Source organism: Bombina bombina, chromosome 9 (assembly GCF_027579735.1).
Source record: "Bombina bombina isolate aBomBom1 chromosome 9, aBomBom1.pri, whole genome shotgun sequence".
Taxonomy (NCBI): Eukaryota; Metazoa; Chordata; class Amphibia; order Anura; family Bombinatoridae; genus Bombina; species Bombina bombina.
In genome coordinates this window covers 283,874,597-283,893,206 of record NC_069507.1, presented here as the reverse complement: position 1 = coordinate 283,893,206, position 18,610 = coordinate 283,874,597, and the positions used below count along the sequence as shown (strand labels likewise).

Below are 18,610 nucleotides of genomic sequence, written 5' to 3'. Positions count from 1 at the left end.
GGATAGCAGATAGTGAGTAGTGTGAGGATAACAGATAGTGAGTAGTGTGAGGATAGCAGATAGTGAGTAGTGTGAGGATAGCAGATAGCGAGTAGTGTGAGGATAGCGAGTAGTGTGAGGATAGCAGATAGCGAATAGTGTGAGGATAGCAGATAGTGAGTAGTGTGAGGATAGCAGATAGCGAGTAGTGTGAGGATAGCAGATAGCGAGTAGTGTGGGGATAGCAGATAGTGAGTAGTGTGGGAATAGCAGATAGTGAGTAGTGTGAGGATAACAGATAGTGAGTAGTGTGGGGATAGCAGATAGTGAGTAGTGTGGTGATAGCAGATAGTGAGTAGTGTGAGGATAGCAGGTAGTGTGCTAGTAGTGTGAGGATGGCAGGTAGTGTGCTAGTAGTGTGAGGATAGCAGGTAGTGTGCTAGTTGTGTGAGGATAGCAGATAGTGAGTAGTGAGGATAACAGATAGTGAGTAGTGTGAGGATAGCAGATAGCGAGTAGTGTGAGGATAACAGATAGCAAGTAGTGTGAGGACAGCAGATAGCGAGTAGTGTGAGGATAACAGATAGCGAGTAGTGTGAGGATAGCAGATAGTGAGAAGTGTGGGGATAGCAGATAGCGAGTAGTGTGAGGATACCAGATAGTGTGCTAGTAGTGTGAGGATAACAGATAGTGAGTAGTGTGGGGATAGCAGATAGTGAGTAGTGTGGGGATAGCAGATAGCGAGTAGTGTGGGGATAGCAGATAGTGAGTAGTGAGAGGATAGCAGATAGCGAGTAGTGTGAGGATAGCAGATAGCGAGTAGTGAGGATAGCAGATAGCGAGTAGTGTGAGGATAGCAGATAGTGAGTAGTGTGAGGATAGCAGATAGCGAGTAGTGTGAGGATAGCAGATAGCGAGTAGTGTGAGGATAGCAGATAGCGAGTAGTGTGAGGATAGCAGATAGTGAGTAGTGTGGGGATAGCAGATAGTGAGTAGTGTGGGGATAGCAGATAGTGAGTAGTGTGAGGATAGCAGATAGTGAGTAGTGAGAGGATAGCAGATAGCGAGTAGTGTGGGGATAGCAGATAGTGAGTAGTGAGAGGATAGCAGATAGCGAGTAGTGTGAGGATAGCAGATAGCGAGTAGTGTGAGGATAGCAGATAGCGAGTAGTGAGGATAGCAGATAGCGAGTAGTGTAGGATAGCAGATAGCGAGTAGTGTGAGGATAGCAGATAGCGAGTAGTGTGAGGATAGCAGATAGCGAGTAGTGAGGATAGCAGATAGCGAGTAGTGTGAGGATAGCAAATAGCGAGTAGTGTGAGGATAGCAGATAGTGAGGAGTGTGAGGATAACAGATAGTGAGGAGTGTGAGGATAGCAGATAGTGAGTAGTGTGAGGATAACAGATAGTGAGTAGTGTGAGGATAGCAGATAGTGAGTAGTGTGAGGATTGCAGATAGTGAGTAGTGTGAGGATTGCAGATAGTGAGTAGGGTGAGGATAGCAGATAGTGAGTAGTGTGAGGATAGCAGATAGCGAGTAGTGTGAGGATAGCAGATAGCGAGTAGTGTGAGGATAGCAGATAGCGAGTAGTGTGAGGATAACAGATAGCGAGTAGTGTGAGGATAGCAGATAGTGAGTAGTGTGGGGATAGCAGATAGCGAGTAGCGTGAGGATAAGAGATAGTGTGCTAGTAGTGTGAGGATAAAAGATAGTGAGTAGTGTGAGGATTGCAGATAGTGAGTAGTGTGAGGATTGCAGATAGTGAGTAGGGTGAGGATAGCAGATAGTGAGTAGTGTGAGGATAGCAGATAGCGAGTAGTGTGAGGATAGCAGATAGCGAGTAGTGTGAGGATAGCAGATAGCGAGTAGTGTGAGGATAACAGATAGCGAGTAGTGTGAGGATAGCAGATAGTGAGTAGTGTGGGGATAGCAGATAGCGAGTAGCGTGAGGATAACAGATAGTGAGTAGGGTGAGGATAGCAGATAGTGAGTAGGGTGAGGATAGCAGATAGTGAGTAGTGTGAGGATAACAGATAGTGAGTAGTGTGAGGATAGCAGATAGCGAGTAGTGTGAGGATAACAGATAGTGTGCTAGTAGTGTGAGGATAGCAGATAGTGAGTAGTGTGAGGATAACAGATAGTGAGTAGTGTGAAGATAGCAGATAGTGAGTAGTGTGAGGATAGCAGATAGTGAGTAGTGTGAGGATAGCAGATAGTGAGTAGTGTGAGGATAGCAGATAGTGAGTAGTGTGAGGATAACAGCTAGTGAGTAGTGTGAGGATAGCAGATAGCGAGTAGTGTGAGGATAACAGATAGTGTGCTAGTAGTGTGAGGATAACAGATAGTGAGTAGTGTGAGGATAGCAGATAGCGAGTAGTGTGAGGATAACAGATAGTGTGCTAGTAGTGTGAGGATAAAAGATAGTGAGTAGTGTGAGGATAGCAGATAGCAAGTAGTGTGAGGATAACAGATAGTGTGCTAGTAGTGTGAGGATAGCAGATAGTGAGTAGTGTGAGGATAACAGATAGTGAGTAGTGTGAAGATAGCAGATAGTGAGTAGTGTGAGGATAGCAGATAGTGAATAGTGTGAGGATAACAGATAGTGAGTAGTGTGAGGATAGCAGATAGTGAGTAGTGTGAGGATTGCAGATAGTGAGTAGGGTGAGGATAGCAGATAGTGAGTAGTGTGAGGATAGCAGATAGCGAGTAGTGTGAGGATAGCAGATAGCGAGTAGTGTGAGGATAGCAGATAGCGAGTAGTGAGGATAGCAGATAGCGAGTAGTGTGAGGATAGCAGATAGTGAGTAGTGTGAGGATAACAGATAGTGAGTAGTGTGAGGATAGCAGATAGTGAGTAGTGTGAGGATAGCAGATAGTGAGTAGTGTGAGGATAGCAGATAGCGAGTAGTGTGAGGATAGCAGATAGCGAGTAGTGTGAGGATAGCAGATAGCGAGTAGTGAGGATAGCAGATAGCGAGTAGTGTGAGGATAGCAGATAGTGAGTAGTGTGAGGATAACAGATAGTGAGTAGTGTGAAGATAGCAGATAGTGAGTAGTGTGAGGATAGCAGATAGTGAATAGTGTGAGGATAGCAGATAGCGAGTAGTGTGAGGATAACAGATAGTGTGCTAGTAGTGTGAGGATAGCAGATAGTGAGTAGTGTAAGGATAACAGATAGTGAGTAGTGTGAGGATAGCAGATAGTGAGTAGTGTGAGGATCGCAGATAGTGAGTAGTGTGAGGATCGCAGATAGTGAGTAGTGTGAGGATAACAGATAGTGAGTAGTGTGAGGATAGCAGATAGTGAGTAGTGTGGGGATAGCAGATAGCGAGTAGTGTGAGGATAACAGATAGTAGGCTAGTAGTGTGAGGATAACAGATAGTGAGTAGTGTGGGGATAGCAGATAGTGAGTAGTGTGGGGATAGCAGATAGTGAGTAGTGAGAGGATAACAGATAGCAAGTAGTGTGAGGATAGCAGATAGTGAGTAGTGTGAGGATAACAGATAGTGAGTAGTGTGAGGATAGCAGATAGTGAGTAGTGTGAGGATAGCAGATAGCGAGTAGTGTGAGGATAGCGAGTAGTGTGAGGATAGCAGATAGCGAATAGTGTGAGGATAGCAGATAGTGAGTAGTGTGAGGATAGCAGATAGCGAGTAGTGTGAGGATAGCAGATAGCGAGTAGTGTGGGGATAGCAGATAGTGAGTAGTGTGGGGATAGCAGATAGTGAGTAGTGTGAGGATAACAGATAGTGAGTAGTGTGGGGATAGCAGATAGTGAGTAGTGTGGTGATAGCAGATAGTGAGTAGTGTGAGGATAGCAGGTAGTGTGCTAGTAGTGTGAGGATAGCAGGTAGTGTGCTAGTAGTGTGAGGATAGCAGGTAGTGTGCTAGTTGTGTGAGGATAGCAGATAGTGAGTAGTGAGGATAACAGATAGTGAGTAGTGTGAGGATAGCAGATAGCGAGTAGTGTGAGGATAACAGATAGCAAGTAGTGTGAGGACAGCAGATAGCGAGTAGTGTGAGGATAACAGATAGCGAGTAGTGTGAGGATAGCAGATAGTGAGAAGTGTGGGGATAGCAGATAGCGAGTAGTGTGAGGATAACAGATAGTGTGCTAGTAGTGTGAGGATAACAGATAGTGAGTAGTGTGGGGATAGCAGATAGTGAGTAGTGTGGGGATAGCAGATAGCGAGTAGTGTGGGGATAGCAGATAGTGAGTAGTGAGAGGATAGCAGATAGCGAGTAGTGTGAGGATAGCAGATAGCGAGTAGTGAGGATAGCAGATAGCGAGTAGTGTGAGGATAGCAGATAGTGAGTAGTGTGAGGATAGCAGATAGCGAGTAGTGTGAGGATAGCAGATAGCGAGTAGTGTGAGGATAGCAGATAGTGAGTAGTGTGGGGATAGCAGATAGTGAGTAGTGTGGGGATAGCAGATAGTGAGTAGTGTGAGGATAGCAGATAGTGAGTAGTGAGAGGATAGCAGATAGCGAGTAGTGTGGGGATAGCAGATAGTGAGTAGTGAGAGGATAGCAGATAGCGAGTAGTGTGAGGATAGCAGATAGCGAGTAGTGTGAGGATAGCAGATAGCGAGTAGTGAGGATAGCAGATAGCGAGTAGTGTAGGATAGCAGATAGCGAGTAGTGTGAGGATAGCAGATAGCGAGTAGTGTGAGGATAGCAGATAGCGAGTAGTGTGAGGATAGCAGATAGCGAGTAGTGTGAGGATAGCAGATAGCGAGTAGTGTGAGGATAGCAGATAGCGAGTAGTGTGAGGATAGCAGATAGCGAGTAGTGAGGATAGCAGATAGCGAGTAGTGTGAGGATAGCAGATAGCGAGTAGTGAGGATAGCAAATAGCGAGTAGTGTGAGGATAGCAAATAGCGAATAGTGTGAGGATAGCAGATAGTGAGGAGTGTGAGGATAACAGATAGTGAGGAGTGTGAGGATAGCAGATAGTGAGTAGTGTGAGGATAACAGATAGTGAGTAGTGTGAGGATAGCAGATAGTGAGTAGTGTGAGGATTGCAGATAGTGAGTAGTGTGAGGATTGCAGATAGTGAGTAGGGTGAGGATAGCAGATAGTGAGTAGTGTGAGGATAGCAGATAGCGAGTAGTGTGAGGATAGCAGATAGCGAGTAGTGTGAGGATAGCAGATAGCGAGTAGTGTGAGGATAACAGATAGCGAGTAGTGTGAGGATAGCAGATAGTGAGTAGTGTGGGGATAGCAGATAGCGAGTAGCGTGAGGATAACAGATAGTGTGCTAGTAGTGTGAGGATAACAGATAGTGAGTAGTGTGAGGATTGCAGATAGTGAGTAGTGTGAGGATTGCAGATAGTGAGTAGGGTGAGGATAGCAGATAGTGAGTAGTGTGAGGATAGCAGATAGCGAGTAGTGTGAGGATAGCAGATAGCGAGTAGTGTGAGGATAGCAGATAGCGAGTAGTGTGAGGATAACAGATAGCGAGTAGTGTGAGGATAGCAGATAGTGAGTAGTGTGGGGATAGCAGATAGCGAGTAGCGTGAGGATAACAGATAGTGTGCTAGTAGTGTGAGGATAACAGATAGTGAGTAGTGTGGGGATAGCAGATAGTGAGTAGTGTGGGGATAGCAGATAGCGAGTAGTGTGGGGATAGCAGATAGTGAGTAGTGAGAGGATAGCAGATAGCGAGTAGTGTGAGGATAGCAGATAGCGAGTAGTGAGGATAGCAGATAGCGAGTAGTGTGAGGATAGCAGATAGTGAGTAGTGTGAGGATAGCAGATAGCGAGTAGTGTGAGGATAGCAGATAGCGAGTAGTGTGAGGATAGCAGATAGCGAGTAGTGTGAGGATAGCAGATAGTGAGTAGTGTGGGGATAGCAGATAGTGAGTAGTGTGGGGATAGCAGATAGTGAGTAGTGTGAGGATAGCAGATAGTGAGTAGTGAGAGGATAGCAGATAGCGAGTAGTGTGGGGATAGCAGATAGTGAGTAGTGAGAGGATAGCAGATAGCGAGTAGTGTGAGGATAGCAGATAGCGAGTAGTGTGAGGATAGCAGATAGCGAGTAGTGAGGATAGCAGATAGCGAGTAGTGTAAGGATAGCAGATAGTGAGTAGTGTGAGGATAGCAGATAGCGAGTAGTGTGAGGATAGCAGATAGTGAGTATTGTGGGGATAGCAGATAGTGAGTAGTGTGAGGATAGCAGATAGCGAGTAGTGTGAGGATAGCAGATAGCGAGTAGTGTGAGGATAGCAGATAGCGAGTAGTGAGGATAGCAGATAGCGAGTAGTGTGAGGATAGCAGATAGCGAGTAGTGTGAGGATAGCAAATAGCGAGTAGTGTGAGGATAGCAAATAGCGAGTAGTGTGAGGATAGCAGATAGTGAGGAGTGTGAGGATAACAGATAGTGAGGAGTGTGAGGATAGCAGATAGTGAGTAGTGTGAGGATAGCAGATAGTGAGTAGTGTGAGGATAGCAGATAGTGAGTAGTGTGAGGATAGCAGATAGTGAGTAGTGTGAGGATAGCAGGTAGTGTGCTAGTAGTGTGAGGATAGCAGATAGTGAGTAGTGTGAGGATAGCAGGTAGTGTGCTAGTAGTGTGAGGATAGCAGGTAGTGTGCTAGTAGTGTGAGGATAGCAGGTAGTGTGCTAGTAGTGTGAGGATAGCAGGTAGTGTGCTAGTAGTGTGAGGATAGCAGGTAGTGTGCTAGTTGTGTGAGGATAGCAGGTAGTGTGCTAGTTGTGTGAGGATAGCAGGTAGTGTGCTAGTAGTGTGAGGATAGCAGGTAGTGTGCTAGTAGTGTGAGGATAGCAGGTAGTGTGCTAGTTGTGTGAGGATAGCAGGTAGTGTGCTAGTAGTGTGAGGATAGCAGATAGTGTGCTAGTAGTGTGAGGATAGCAGATAGTGAGTAGTGTGAGGATAGCAGATATTGAGTAGTGTGGGGATAGCAGATAGTGAGTAGTGAGGATAGCAGATAGCGAGTAGTGTGAGGATAGCAGATAGTGAGTAGTGTGAGGATAACAGATAGTGAGTAGTGTGAGGATAACAGATAGTGTGCTAGTAGCCTTCGGTTAGGTATATTACTATTATTTATTTGTATAGTGCTGCCAAATTCCGTAGCGCTGAATATAGTGCCCTTAGTTTAGGTGTAGTGACCTTAGGTTAGGTATACTGGAGTTAACTCCATAATGCTATCCTCTAGAATGCTCTACTAACAACATGAAGCATTGTTCTAACTATTCATCATCTCATCTCTCCACAGGTATGCATTTCCTCCTCTGCATTTCATGCCCTGGTTGTTATCCCACGTCCCTTTAATGTTTTTTCAATATACTGGTATGCATTTCCTCTGATGTCTGAATTTATGACTTTTTCTGTATATTTATTATCAGCTCCATTGTATAATTTCTGTGTGCATCCCCCAGCCATTTGCTCACCCCCCCATCTAATTTACAAGTGTGTAACTCCAGTCTACCTAACTAGTCTACTTGTAACACAGCTGCCTTGAATCAAATCATTCCAACCCTAATTTTACTACTATATACAGCTGAGAGCTGGCTCTGAGGCCTTGGCTCTGAGATTCAAAGTGGCTTTGGATTATAAGTGGCCGAGTTAAGAACTGGAGGGGAAACTGCAGACCCCACTAACAGGTAATCCTTACTAACTGTACACCTGCACAATGCTCTCTATGTCCTTTCTGTCTGCCATCTTCCTAAAACTCACTGCATGCCCTTATAACATCAATAATCCCCACACTATCCTTATCTCTCCCTCCCTCCTCTCATCCCCTATGCTGTCCTCTCATGAACTACTCTGTTTTCTTAGCAATACTTCCCCATCTAACTCTCCTGTGTCTAGTCATACCCGCTCCTACAAGTCTCACTCTCACCTTCTGTCTCTCTCACTGCTACTACTGCTTGCTGCTGGTGATGTCTCTCCTGTGTCTAGTCATACCCGCTCCTACAAGTCTCCCTCTCACCTTCTGTCACTCTCACTGCTACTACTGCTTGCTGCTGGTGATGTCTCTCCTGTGTCTAGTCATACCCGCTCCTACAAGTCTCCCTCTCACCTTCTGTCTCTCTCACTGCTACTACTGCTTGCTGCTGGTGATGTCTCTCCTGTGTCTAGTCATACCCGCTCCTACAAGTCTGACTCTCACCTTCTGTCACTCTCACTGCTACTACTGCTTGCTGCTGGTGATGTCTCTCCTGTGTCTAGTCATACCCGCTCCTACAAGTCTCCCTCTCACCTTCTGTCACTCTCACTGCTACTACTGCTTGCTGCTGGTGATGTCTCTCCTGTGTCTAGTCATACCCGCTCCTACAAGTCTCCCTCTCACCTTCTGTCTCTCTCACTGCTACTACTGCTTGCTGCTGGTGATGTCTCTCCTGTGTCTAGTCATACCCGCTCCTACAAGTCTCACTCTCACCTTCTGTCTCTCTCACTGCTACTACTGCTTGCTGCTGGTGATGTCTCTCCTGTGTCTAGTCATACCCGCTCCTACAAGTCTCACTCTCACCTTCTGTCTCTCTCACTGCTACTACTGCTTGCTGCTGGTGATGTCTCTCCTGTGTCTAGTCATACCCGCTCCTACAAGTCTCACTCTCACCTTCTGTCTCTCTCACTGCTACTACTGCTTGCAGCTGGTGATGTCTCTCCTGTGTCTAGTCATACCTGTTCCTACAAGTCTCACTCTCACCTTCTGTCTCTCTCACTGCTACTACTGCTTGCTGCTGGTGATGTCTCTCCTGTGTCTAGTCATACCCGCTCCTACAAGTCTCACTCTCACCTTCTGTCTCTCTCACTGCTACTACTGCTTGCTGCTGGTGATGTCTCTCCTGTGTCTAGTCATACCCGCTCCTACAAGTCTCACTCTCACCCTCTGTCTCTCTCACTGCTACTACTGCTTGCTGCTGGTGATGTCTCTCCTGTGTCTAGTCATACCCGCTCCTACAAGTCTCACTCTCACCTTCTGTCTCTCTCACTGCTACTACTGCTTGCTGCTGGTGATGTCTCTCCTGTGTCTAGTCATACCCGCTCCTACAAGTCTCACTCTCACCTTCTGTCTCTCTCACTGCTACTACTGCTTGCTGCTGGTGATGTCTCTCCTGTGTCTAGTCATACCCGCTCCTACAAGTCTCACACTCACCTTCTGTCTCTCTCACTGCTACTACTGCTTGCTGCTGGTGATGTCTCTCCTGTGTCTAGTCATACCCGCTCCTACAAGTCTCACTCTCACCTTCTGTCTCTCTCACTGCTACTACTGCTTGCTGCTGGTGATGTCTCTCCTGTGTCTAGTCATACACGCTCCTACAAGTCTCACTCTCACCTTCTGTCTCTCTCACTGCTACTACTGCTTGCTGCTGGTGATGTCTCTCCTGTGTCTAGTCATACCCGCTCCTACAAGTCTCACTCTCACCTTCTGTCTCTCTCACTGCTACTACTGCTTGCTGCTGGTGATGTCTCTCCTGTGTCTAGTCATACCCGTTCCTACAAGTCTCACTCTCACCTTCTGTCTCTCTCACTGCTACTACTGCTTGCTGCTGGTGATGTCTCTCCTGTGTCTAGTCATACCCGCTCCTACAAGTCTCACTCTCACCTTCTGTCTCTCTCACTGCTACTACTGCTTGCTGCTGGTGATGTCTCTCCTGTGTCTAGTCATACCCGCTCCTACAAGTCTCACTCTCACCTTCTGTCACTCTCACTGCTACTACTGCTTGCTGCTGGTGATGTCTCTCCTGTGTCTAGTCATACCCGCTCCTACAAGTCTCACTCTCACCTTCTGTCTCTCTCACTGCTACTACTGCTTGCTGCTGGTGATGTCTCTCCTGTGTCTAGTCATACCCGCTCCTACAAGTCTCACTCTAACCTTCTGTCTCTCTCACTGCTACTACTGCTTGCTGCTGGTGATGTCTCTCCTGTGTCTAGTCATACCCGCTCCTACAAGTCTCACTCTCACCTTCTGTCTCTCTCACTGCTACTACTGCTTGCTGCTGGTGATGTCTCTCCTGTGTCTAGTCATACCCGTTCCTACAAGTCTCACTCTCACCTTATGTCTCTCTCACTGCTACTACTGCTTGCTGCTGGTGATGTCTCTCCTGTGTCTAGTCATACCCGCTCCTACAAGTCTCACTCTCACCTTCTGTCTCTCTCACTGCTACTACTGCTTGCTGCTGGTGATGTCTCTCCTGTGTCTAGTCATACCCGCTCCTACAAGTCTCACTCTCACCTTCTGTCTCTCTCACTGCTACTACTGCTTGCTGCTGGTGATGTCTCTCCTGTGTCTAGTCATACCCACTCCTACAAGTCTCACTCTCACCTTCTGTCACTCTCACTGCTACTACTGCTTGCTGCTGGTGATGTCTCTCCTGTGTCTAGTCATACCCACTCCTACAAGTCTCCCTCTCACCTTCTGTCACTCTCACTGCTACTACTGCTTGCTGCTGGTGATGTCTCTCCTGTGTCTAGTCATACCCGCTCCTACAAGTCTCACTCTCACCTTCTGTCTCTCTCACTGCTACTACTGCTTGCTGCTGGTGATGTCTCTCCTGTGTCTAGTCATACACGCTCCTACAAGTCTCACTCTCACCTTCTGTCTCTCTCACTGCTACTACTGCTTGCTGCTGGTGATGTCTCTCCTGTGTCTAGTCATACCCGCTCCTACAAGTCTCACTCTCACCTTCTGTCTCTCTCACTGCTACTACTGCTTGCTGCTGGTGATGTCTCTCCTGTGTCTAGTCATACGCGCTCCTACAAGTCTCACTCTCACCTTCTGTCTCTCTCACTGCTACTACTGCTTGCTGCTGGTGATGTCTCTCCTGTGTCTAGTCATACCCGCTCCTACAAGTCTCACTCTCACCTTCTGTCTCTCTCACTGCTACTACTGCTTGCTGCTGGTGATGTCTCTCCTGTGTCTAGTCATACCCGCTCCTACAAGTCTCACTCTCACCTTCTCTCTCACTGCTACTACTGCTTGCTGCTGGTGATGTCTCTCCTGTGTCTAGTCATACCCGCTCCTACAAGTCTCACTCTCACCTTCTGTCTCTCTCACTGCTACTACTGCTTGCTGCTGGTGATGTCTCTCCTGTGTCTAGTCATACCCGCTCCTACAAGTCTCACTCTCACCTTCTCTCTCACTGCTACTACTGCTTGCTGCTGGTGATGTCTCTCCTGTGTCTAGTCATACCCGCTCCTACAAGTCTCACTCTCACCTTCTGTCTCTCTCACTGCTACTACTGCTTGCTGCTGGTGATGTCTCTCCTGTGTCTAGTCATACCCGCTCCTACAAGTCTCACTCTCACCTTCTGTCTCTCTCACTGCTACTACTGCTTGCTGCTGGTGATGTCTCTCCTGTGTCTAGTCATACCCGCTCCTACAAGTCTCACTCTCACCTTCTGTCTCTCTCACTGCTACTACTGCTTGCTGCTGGTGATGTCTCTTCTGTGTCTAGTCATACCCGCTCCTACAAGTCTCACTCTCACCTTCTGTCTCTCTCACTGCTACTACTGCTTGCTGCTGGTGATGTCTCTCCTGTGTCTAGTCATACCCGCTCCTACAAGTCTCACTCTCACCTTCTGTCTCTCTCACTGCTACTACTGCTTGCTGCTGGTGATGTCTCTCCTGTGTCTAGTCATACCTGCTCCTACAAGTCTCACTCTCACCTTCTGTCTCTCTCACTGCTACTACTGCTTGCTGCTGGTGATGTCTCTCCTGTGTCTAGTCATACCCGCTCCTACAAGTCTCACTCTCACCTTCTGTCACTCTCACTGCTACTACTGCTTGCTGCTGGTGATGTCTCTCCTAACCCTGGCCCTGCAGCAATCACCACACTTTTACACTCTCGCTCAGGCTCCCACAATACTAAATCCTATGAGCCTAGTTTAAAAAACTACTCCTCCTCAGTAGTTTATGTGGAACAGTGGATATCAAAATTTGAACAACTGGCGCTTGTAAGATACAGCTAGGATTTAAACTACCATAAGAGTGTATAATAGATGGCTCCTAAAACCTATCTAGGTTGTGAAGTGAGGCTGAGTAGCCGTGTTTTGTAAATCAAAATATCATGAAGTGTATGAACCTCTATGAGTGATAACAAATGAATATAGTATGAGTGACATCAAATAAATGTAAGAAATGATATATAAAGTGTTAATGTAAGGTGGAATGGATATTTACAAAGAACGAAATATTTGTATAAAAGATATAAATTTAATGGATACCAAACATAAATAGTAAAGGTATAAGAGCAAGATGATAAATGTGTGAAAGCGATAAAATATCTAATCCAGATATATAAACAACTATCATATATATAAAAAATAGGGACGTCTCCCTCAATGAAATCTGCTAACAAGTGGTCTAACCAGCTTAGGTGTGCTGATCAATATCAGTTCGATGTTGGTGGTGAGAACAGCGCTCCCAAAACAACAATCTTAACAGTCAAAGGTGAATGGTAAGGTACCTTACTAATATCTGTCTGGATATAGGGGCCTCCAGGCCGATGTGTAGCTCCTTAGTATTAAGCGTCTGTCTGTATGTGCCGGGGTCGTTCGTAGCTTAATACACACCACACACCTCTGATTCTATTGGTGGTCAGATGGCACACCCCTCTTCTGATAGGCTGTAGTAATACACGCTTCGTAAGTCGTGTATGGGGGTTCACACAGTAGCGATGCTTAAACTTGCTTTACCTTGAAAACTTGTAACCATTAGAGGATTGGTTTAAGTTTGGTGATGATTCCTGATGACTGCACGTACTTATATTGCTGTTCAGATCCCTGGTCCTCGGGGTGGCTTTACCTCCTAAGTCATAGAAACTAGAGAGTCCACAGGAGGGGCTGGATCACAGCTTTCAGTGGGTATTAGTCGTGAGTCTATCCTTGTAATAGCAGTGTTGTGGCTGGAGTAAATTCTACGCGTTTCACCCTTGGAGGGCTTTATCAAGATACTCCAGGTGAGCATAACACACCTTTTTAAAGGTAGTCTATAGTTTCTATTGGCTGTAATTTACTTGATCCGATTGGAGCCTAAAAAACCACCTCCTTTGATTAAAGGTGGAAATCATTGATGTTCACAAATTTGTTAAGGTGGTATTATAAAATGTGCAACTTATGACATATAATCTGGTGAATTAAAAAACATTGGATATCTATACAAAAAATACATTCTATAAAACGATTTATTTAAAACAGTCACTGATCTGTAAATGGACTACGAAATCTGTGTCGCATGACAACTAATTTATACTAAATAAGCGATCTTAATTAAAACTGATTAATTTAAAAAATATACATAACCACAATATATATATATAATCACTGGTAGGACTTGGATATATTGATAAATCAAATGATAGCATGCAAAATATATATATATATCTACTGTTCGATAAAAACAATAAGGATCTGAACTAAGAAAATTATTTGTGTCTTCAGTATCGTGTATAAATAAAGAGAGATATAAGGATGAACAAAAGTGGATACAATCATATAAATATTAAGTGTGTAGCTGATAAATTTAGACTAAATATATGTATGGAATGGGAAACTAGCAACAAGTTTGAAGTTATATATACATGATAAACTAATTAATCTCAAAAAGTGAAAAAGAATCACTGTATTTGAGCTGTTCCACATATAGGAAGATATGAGTTATAGGGATTATTATAAATAAATATATTACTAAACATAGGTGTAAATGACAGATAGACCTCTTATGTGGTGGGAGAAAGATCAGAGAAATATAGATATCTCTAGTTCTGAATTGAGTCCTTGAGGTTGGAGGGTTTGTAGAGTATATATGGTCTCTGATTCAATTCTAAGGAGTTCAACTTCTAAATTTCCTCCTCTCCAGTTTGGTAGTACCTTTTTAATCCCCCAAAATCTAAAATCTGCCAATTTATTATTATGTTTCTCCTTAAAATGTTGGTACAAAAATATGTGTCTTTTTTACCCTTTTCAATGGTCCAAAGGTGTTCACGGATTCTTTCCCTGAGGGTTCTGGTTGTTTCTCCAATGTATTGTTTGTTACACGTGCATTGGATCATGTATATCACCCCTTTGTCTTGGCATCTGATGGTACTATCAATTTCATATATTTTTCCTATTTGTGTGGACCTATATTCTTTAGTTTTGCAGCTATACTGACAAGACTTACATCCAAAACATGGAAAAAATCCATTTACATTCTTCCCAAATAAACTCATTTGTTTATTACTATGTATCTCAGTTTTAAACTCACTAGTAGCTAAAATCATCTAAAGATTCTTGGACTTTCTATAAATTATATTAGGATAGGGGGAAACTTTATCTCCTATGGTGGGATCATTTTGTACTAAATGTCAATGTTTGTTCATGATTTTTTTTTCAGGGTCTTAAAATCATCATTATAATTGGTGATTAGTGGTACATTTATTTATAAATTTTGATATCCACTGTTCCACATAAACTACTGAGGAGTAGTTTTTTAAACAAGGCTCATAGGATTCAAGGTCACGCGATCCCAACAATCTCAACTCCATTAACCCACAGAGCTTATGCCCTCTTTTCTTGTGCCCTCTGGAATTCTCGCTCTGTCTGTAACAAACTTACAACTGTTCACGACCTGTTTGTTTCTAACGCTTTCAATCTTCTAGCAATTACTGAAACCTGGCTTTCTTCCTCTGACACTGCTTCCATTGCTGCTCTAACGCACGGCAGTCTCCACTTTAGCCACACACCTAGGCCAGGTGAGAGACATGGTGGCGGTGTTGGAATCTTACTATCCCCCTCTTGCTCCTATCAGCACCTGCATCCTCATCCGTCTCTCTCCTTCTCCTCCTCTGAAGTTCACTGCATCTGCATTTTCTCCCCCCTCTCCCTCAAGGTGGCAGTTATCTATTGCCCCCCTGGACCAACCTCCCAATTCCTCACTGGGTAAACTTATCAGTAGCTATGGCTTCAACTATCACCTCTATGCTGATGATACTCAGATCTACCTATCCACCCCTGCACTCTCTCCTTCTGTCCTTTCCCACATCAGCGACTGCTTATCTGGCATTTCTTCCTGGATGGCCTCTCTCCACCTAAAAATCAACATGTCCAAGACTGAGCTTCTTCGAATCCCCCATCTAATTCTACTCCAGTTTCTAACTTTACTATCACTGTTGGTGACACCACTATCTCCTCATCACCCCAAGTCCGCTGCCTAGGAGTTACACTTGACTCCAATCTGTCCTTCATACCCCACATCCAATCGCTCTCTTCATCCTGTCGCAACCACCTAAGCAATATCTCCAAAATTCGTCCTTTTCTGAGTGCTGAAACTACTAAACAGCTAATCCATTCCCTAGTAATTTCCCGGCTTGACTACTGTAACAACCTACTAACTGGCCTTCCTCTCTCCCCCCTTCAATCCATCCTAAATGCCTCTGCTAGGCTAATCCACCTCTCCCGACGCTCTGTATCCGCTGCACCCCTCTGTGAGTCCCTTCACTGGCTCCCCATTCACAGCAGAATTAAATTCAAAATTCTCACTCTGACCTACAAAGCCATTACCAATGCAGCCCCCCCATACCTGTTATCCCTCATCAACAAATATACTCCAGACCGTCCCCTAAGATCCAACAATGATCTACTCCTTGCCTCTTCTACCATCACCTCCTCTCATGCTAGACTACAGGACTTCTCTCGTGCGGCACCAACCGTCTGGAACGCACTTCCTCGAGCTGTCAGACGTTCCCCCAACCTTTCCTCCTTTAAACGCTCCCTAAAGACCTTCTTGTTTAGGGAAGCCTATCACCAAATCAGCAACTAATGAATTCCACTTGCCTAATAGTTGCCCTCATCTTACTCCACACTAACATCATTCCCACTTTTGCAGTCCCCACCTCCTGTTTCTCTCCCTCCTACCCATTTAGATTGCAAGTTCCCACAGGAACAGGGCTCCCAATTCCCCCTGTATTTGTTTGTTAAATTTTGTCTGGTGTCTCATATTGTACTGTCCTTTTACCTTTGTTACCCATGGACAGCACTGCGGAATCTGTTGGCGCTTTATAAATAAAGAATAATAATATAGTGACCTTAGGTTAGGTCTAGTGACCTTAGGTTAGGTCTAGCGACCTTGGTGGCTGGTGCTTTAGTACAGTAGCTCAGTCTGGGGTTGAAACCGCTGAGGATGCACCAGGGGAAGGAACAAGATTCAAATGATAAACATTAAAGTCAATGTGAAATATTGTATTTTGAGTTTCAGACATTTCTTTGTGTGGAGTCTGCCCCTATCCACTCACAGTAAAGTGTATGGAGGTGCACCAGGGAGAAATGTGAGGGACAAGGGATCTGTATGGTGCCTGCGCTCAAAATGCACCAAATATCTCTAAATTCGGAAAAATATATAATTATAACCTACTATGTTAAATGATGGGGTGAAATGAAACATAATAATAAAGCACAGTGCTCTAAATCTCACCAGTATGGGCAGCCCCGTCAATGCATCATAGAGAAGAACAATTCCCCCGACAAGCCCAGTGACTTGTGCTGCTGTCTTCGGTGACTCTGAACCATCAAGTGATGAACGTCTTTTGCCCTGGGCATCCTGTACCACAATGGCTGGCACCTCCAGCTTTCCTTCTGCTCCCCCTTCTCCTGCAACTCCTCGTTGCCCTGATGATGGGCAACAGCATGCATGGTAAATGGTTACTCCTAGACACCCAAGTCCAGTGCCCACCCCTCCCAACAACAACAATTGAAAACACAATCCAAAGCCTAGTCCAATTCGGCTGGCCAGGAAATGGCACCCACGAGTGTAAAACCTGCGGGCGTTGTCATGCCAGCCAATGGAAGGTAATGTAGACAGTACAAAGGAAGCTGCCCAGATTCCAAGTGCTCCCTGCAATGCCTGCCTCCGGGCACCACCCAGACGGTAGCTGACTGGCCAACGCACCATCCACATACGGTGGTAAGAAAGACAAGCCACGGTCAGACATGTTGACAGCGCCAATGTGTAGTATGTGGAAACAAAGACCTTGCACAAACCTTCATTCCACTCGTACCCAGGAGAATGTCTCCTCCTCAACTGCACCACAGAGAAGAGAGAAAGGGGCACAGCAGCCATTAGCAGGTGGGTACCCGCCAGCAGGCAGAGGAGCAGTTCTAGAGGACGTGGGCGCTGCCCGCTACCACCTCGACTTGCAAGGCTCAGAATGCTCCATGCGTTAGCTAGAAGAGAGAGCACACCACAAGCCAGCCATGACAGTGAGTTGTTCTGATATAGCTCGTCTGCCTCATCTTGATCAGGGGCCCGGGGCATCTTCTGGGCCCAAGGGGCAGCAAGGAACGTTCTATAGGTGGCTTTATCTGTTTTTCTCCTCAGTCGTCTCCTGTAGGTCACAGACTGTAATTTGTTTGCTGTTAGTTTCTTCTACTGTTCTTGTCTATCATCCTTATTACTTAATGTTCTTCATTAATTGTATTTCCTTCTTTCCTTGCTTCTCACTGTTGTCCCTCCTTTATCACCTGTCTCTCCCACCTGTCTCTTTCCTCTTCCCCTTATCCTGCCTCGCCACCTCTATCCTCCTATTTCCCTTATTCTCTCTCCCCTCCTCCTATTTTTCTCCTTATCCTGCCTCTCCCCCTATCTCTTCCCCCCTCTACTCCCTTCCCCGTCTCTCCCCTGCTTCTACCTAAACCGTCTCACCTGCTGTCTCTTTTTGCTTACTTTTATCCTATTCCCCTATCTCCCTCTCATCTCTTCAGTACTCTCTTTCCTTCACCACCTACTCGTTTCTCCTCTGCTCTCCTTCTTTCCCTCTCACGTGTCCCCTGATTATCCCTTCTCCCTCTGTCTCCCAGTCCCTCTCCAGCTCTTCCTCCTCTTTCCCTTATCCTGTCTCTCCCTTCTCCTTCTGTATCTCCCCTACTCTCCCTTCTCCTTCTGTCTCTCTCCTGTCTCTCCCTTCTCCTTCTGTCTCTCCCCTACTCTCCCTTCTCCTTCTGTCTCTCTCCTGTCTCTCTCTTCTCCTTCTGTCTCTCCCCTACTCTCCCTTCTCCTTCTGTCTCTCTCCTGTCTCTCCCTTCTCCTTCTGTCTCTCCCCTACTGTCCCTTCTCCTTCTGTCTCTCCCCTACTCTCCCTTCTCCTTCTGTCTCTCTCCTGTCTCTCCCTTCTCCTTCTGTCTCTCTCCTGTCTCTCCCTTCTGTCTCTCCCCTACTCTCCCTTCTCCTTCTGTCTCTCTCCTGTCTCTCCCTTCTCCTTCTGTCTCTCTCCTGTCTCTCCCTTCTCCTTCTGTATCTCCCCTACTCTCCCTTCTCCTCCTGTCTCTCTCCTGTCTCTCCCTTCTCCTCCTGTCTCTCTCCTGTCTCTCCCTTCTCCTCCTGTCTCTCTCCTGTCTCTCCCTTCTCCTCCTGTCTCTCTCCTGTCTCTCCCTTCTCCTCCTGTCTCTCTCCTGTCTCTCCCTTCTCCTTCTGTCTCTCTCCTGTCTCTCCCTTCTCCTTCTGTCTCTCTCCTGTCTCTCCCTTCTCCTTCTGTCTCTCTCCTGTCTCTCCCTTCTCCTTCTGTCTCTCTCCTGTCTCTCCCTTCTCCTTCTGTCTCTCTCCTGTCTCTCCCTTCTCCTTCTGTCTCTCTCCTGTCTCTCCCTTCTCCTTCTGTCTCTCTCCTGTCTCTCCCTTCTCCTTCTGTCTCTC

The 18,610-nt window shown here is 45.8% G+C and overlaps 1 protein-coding gene across 1 annotated transcript in view; it reads right to left on the bottom strand.

Annotated features, from left to right (window-relative positions):
- The window catches only part of GPR162 (G protein-coupled receptor 162), a 210,212-nt gene extending 192,973 nt beyond the window's left edge, over nucleotides 1–17,239 (bottom strand). The window contains exon 1 of the mRNA XM_053693069.1: nucleotides 16,400–17,239. Coding sequence (XP_053549044.1) covers nucleotides 16,400–17,239 — 840 coding nt within the window. The remainder of the gene's footprint in view (nucleotides 1–16,399) is intronic.
- Between the last annotated feature and the right edge of the window lie 1,371 nt (nucleotides 17,240–18,610).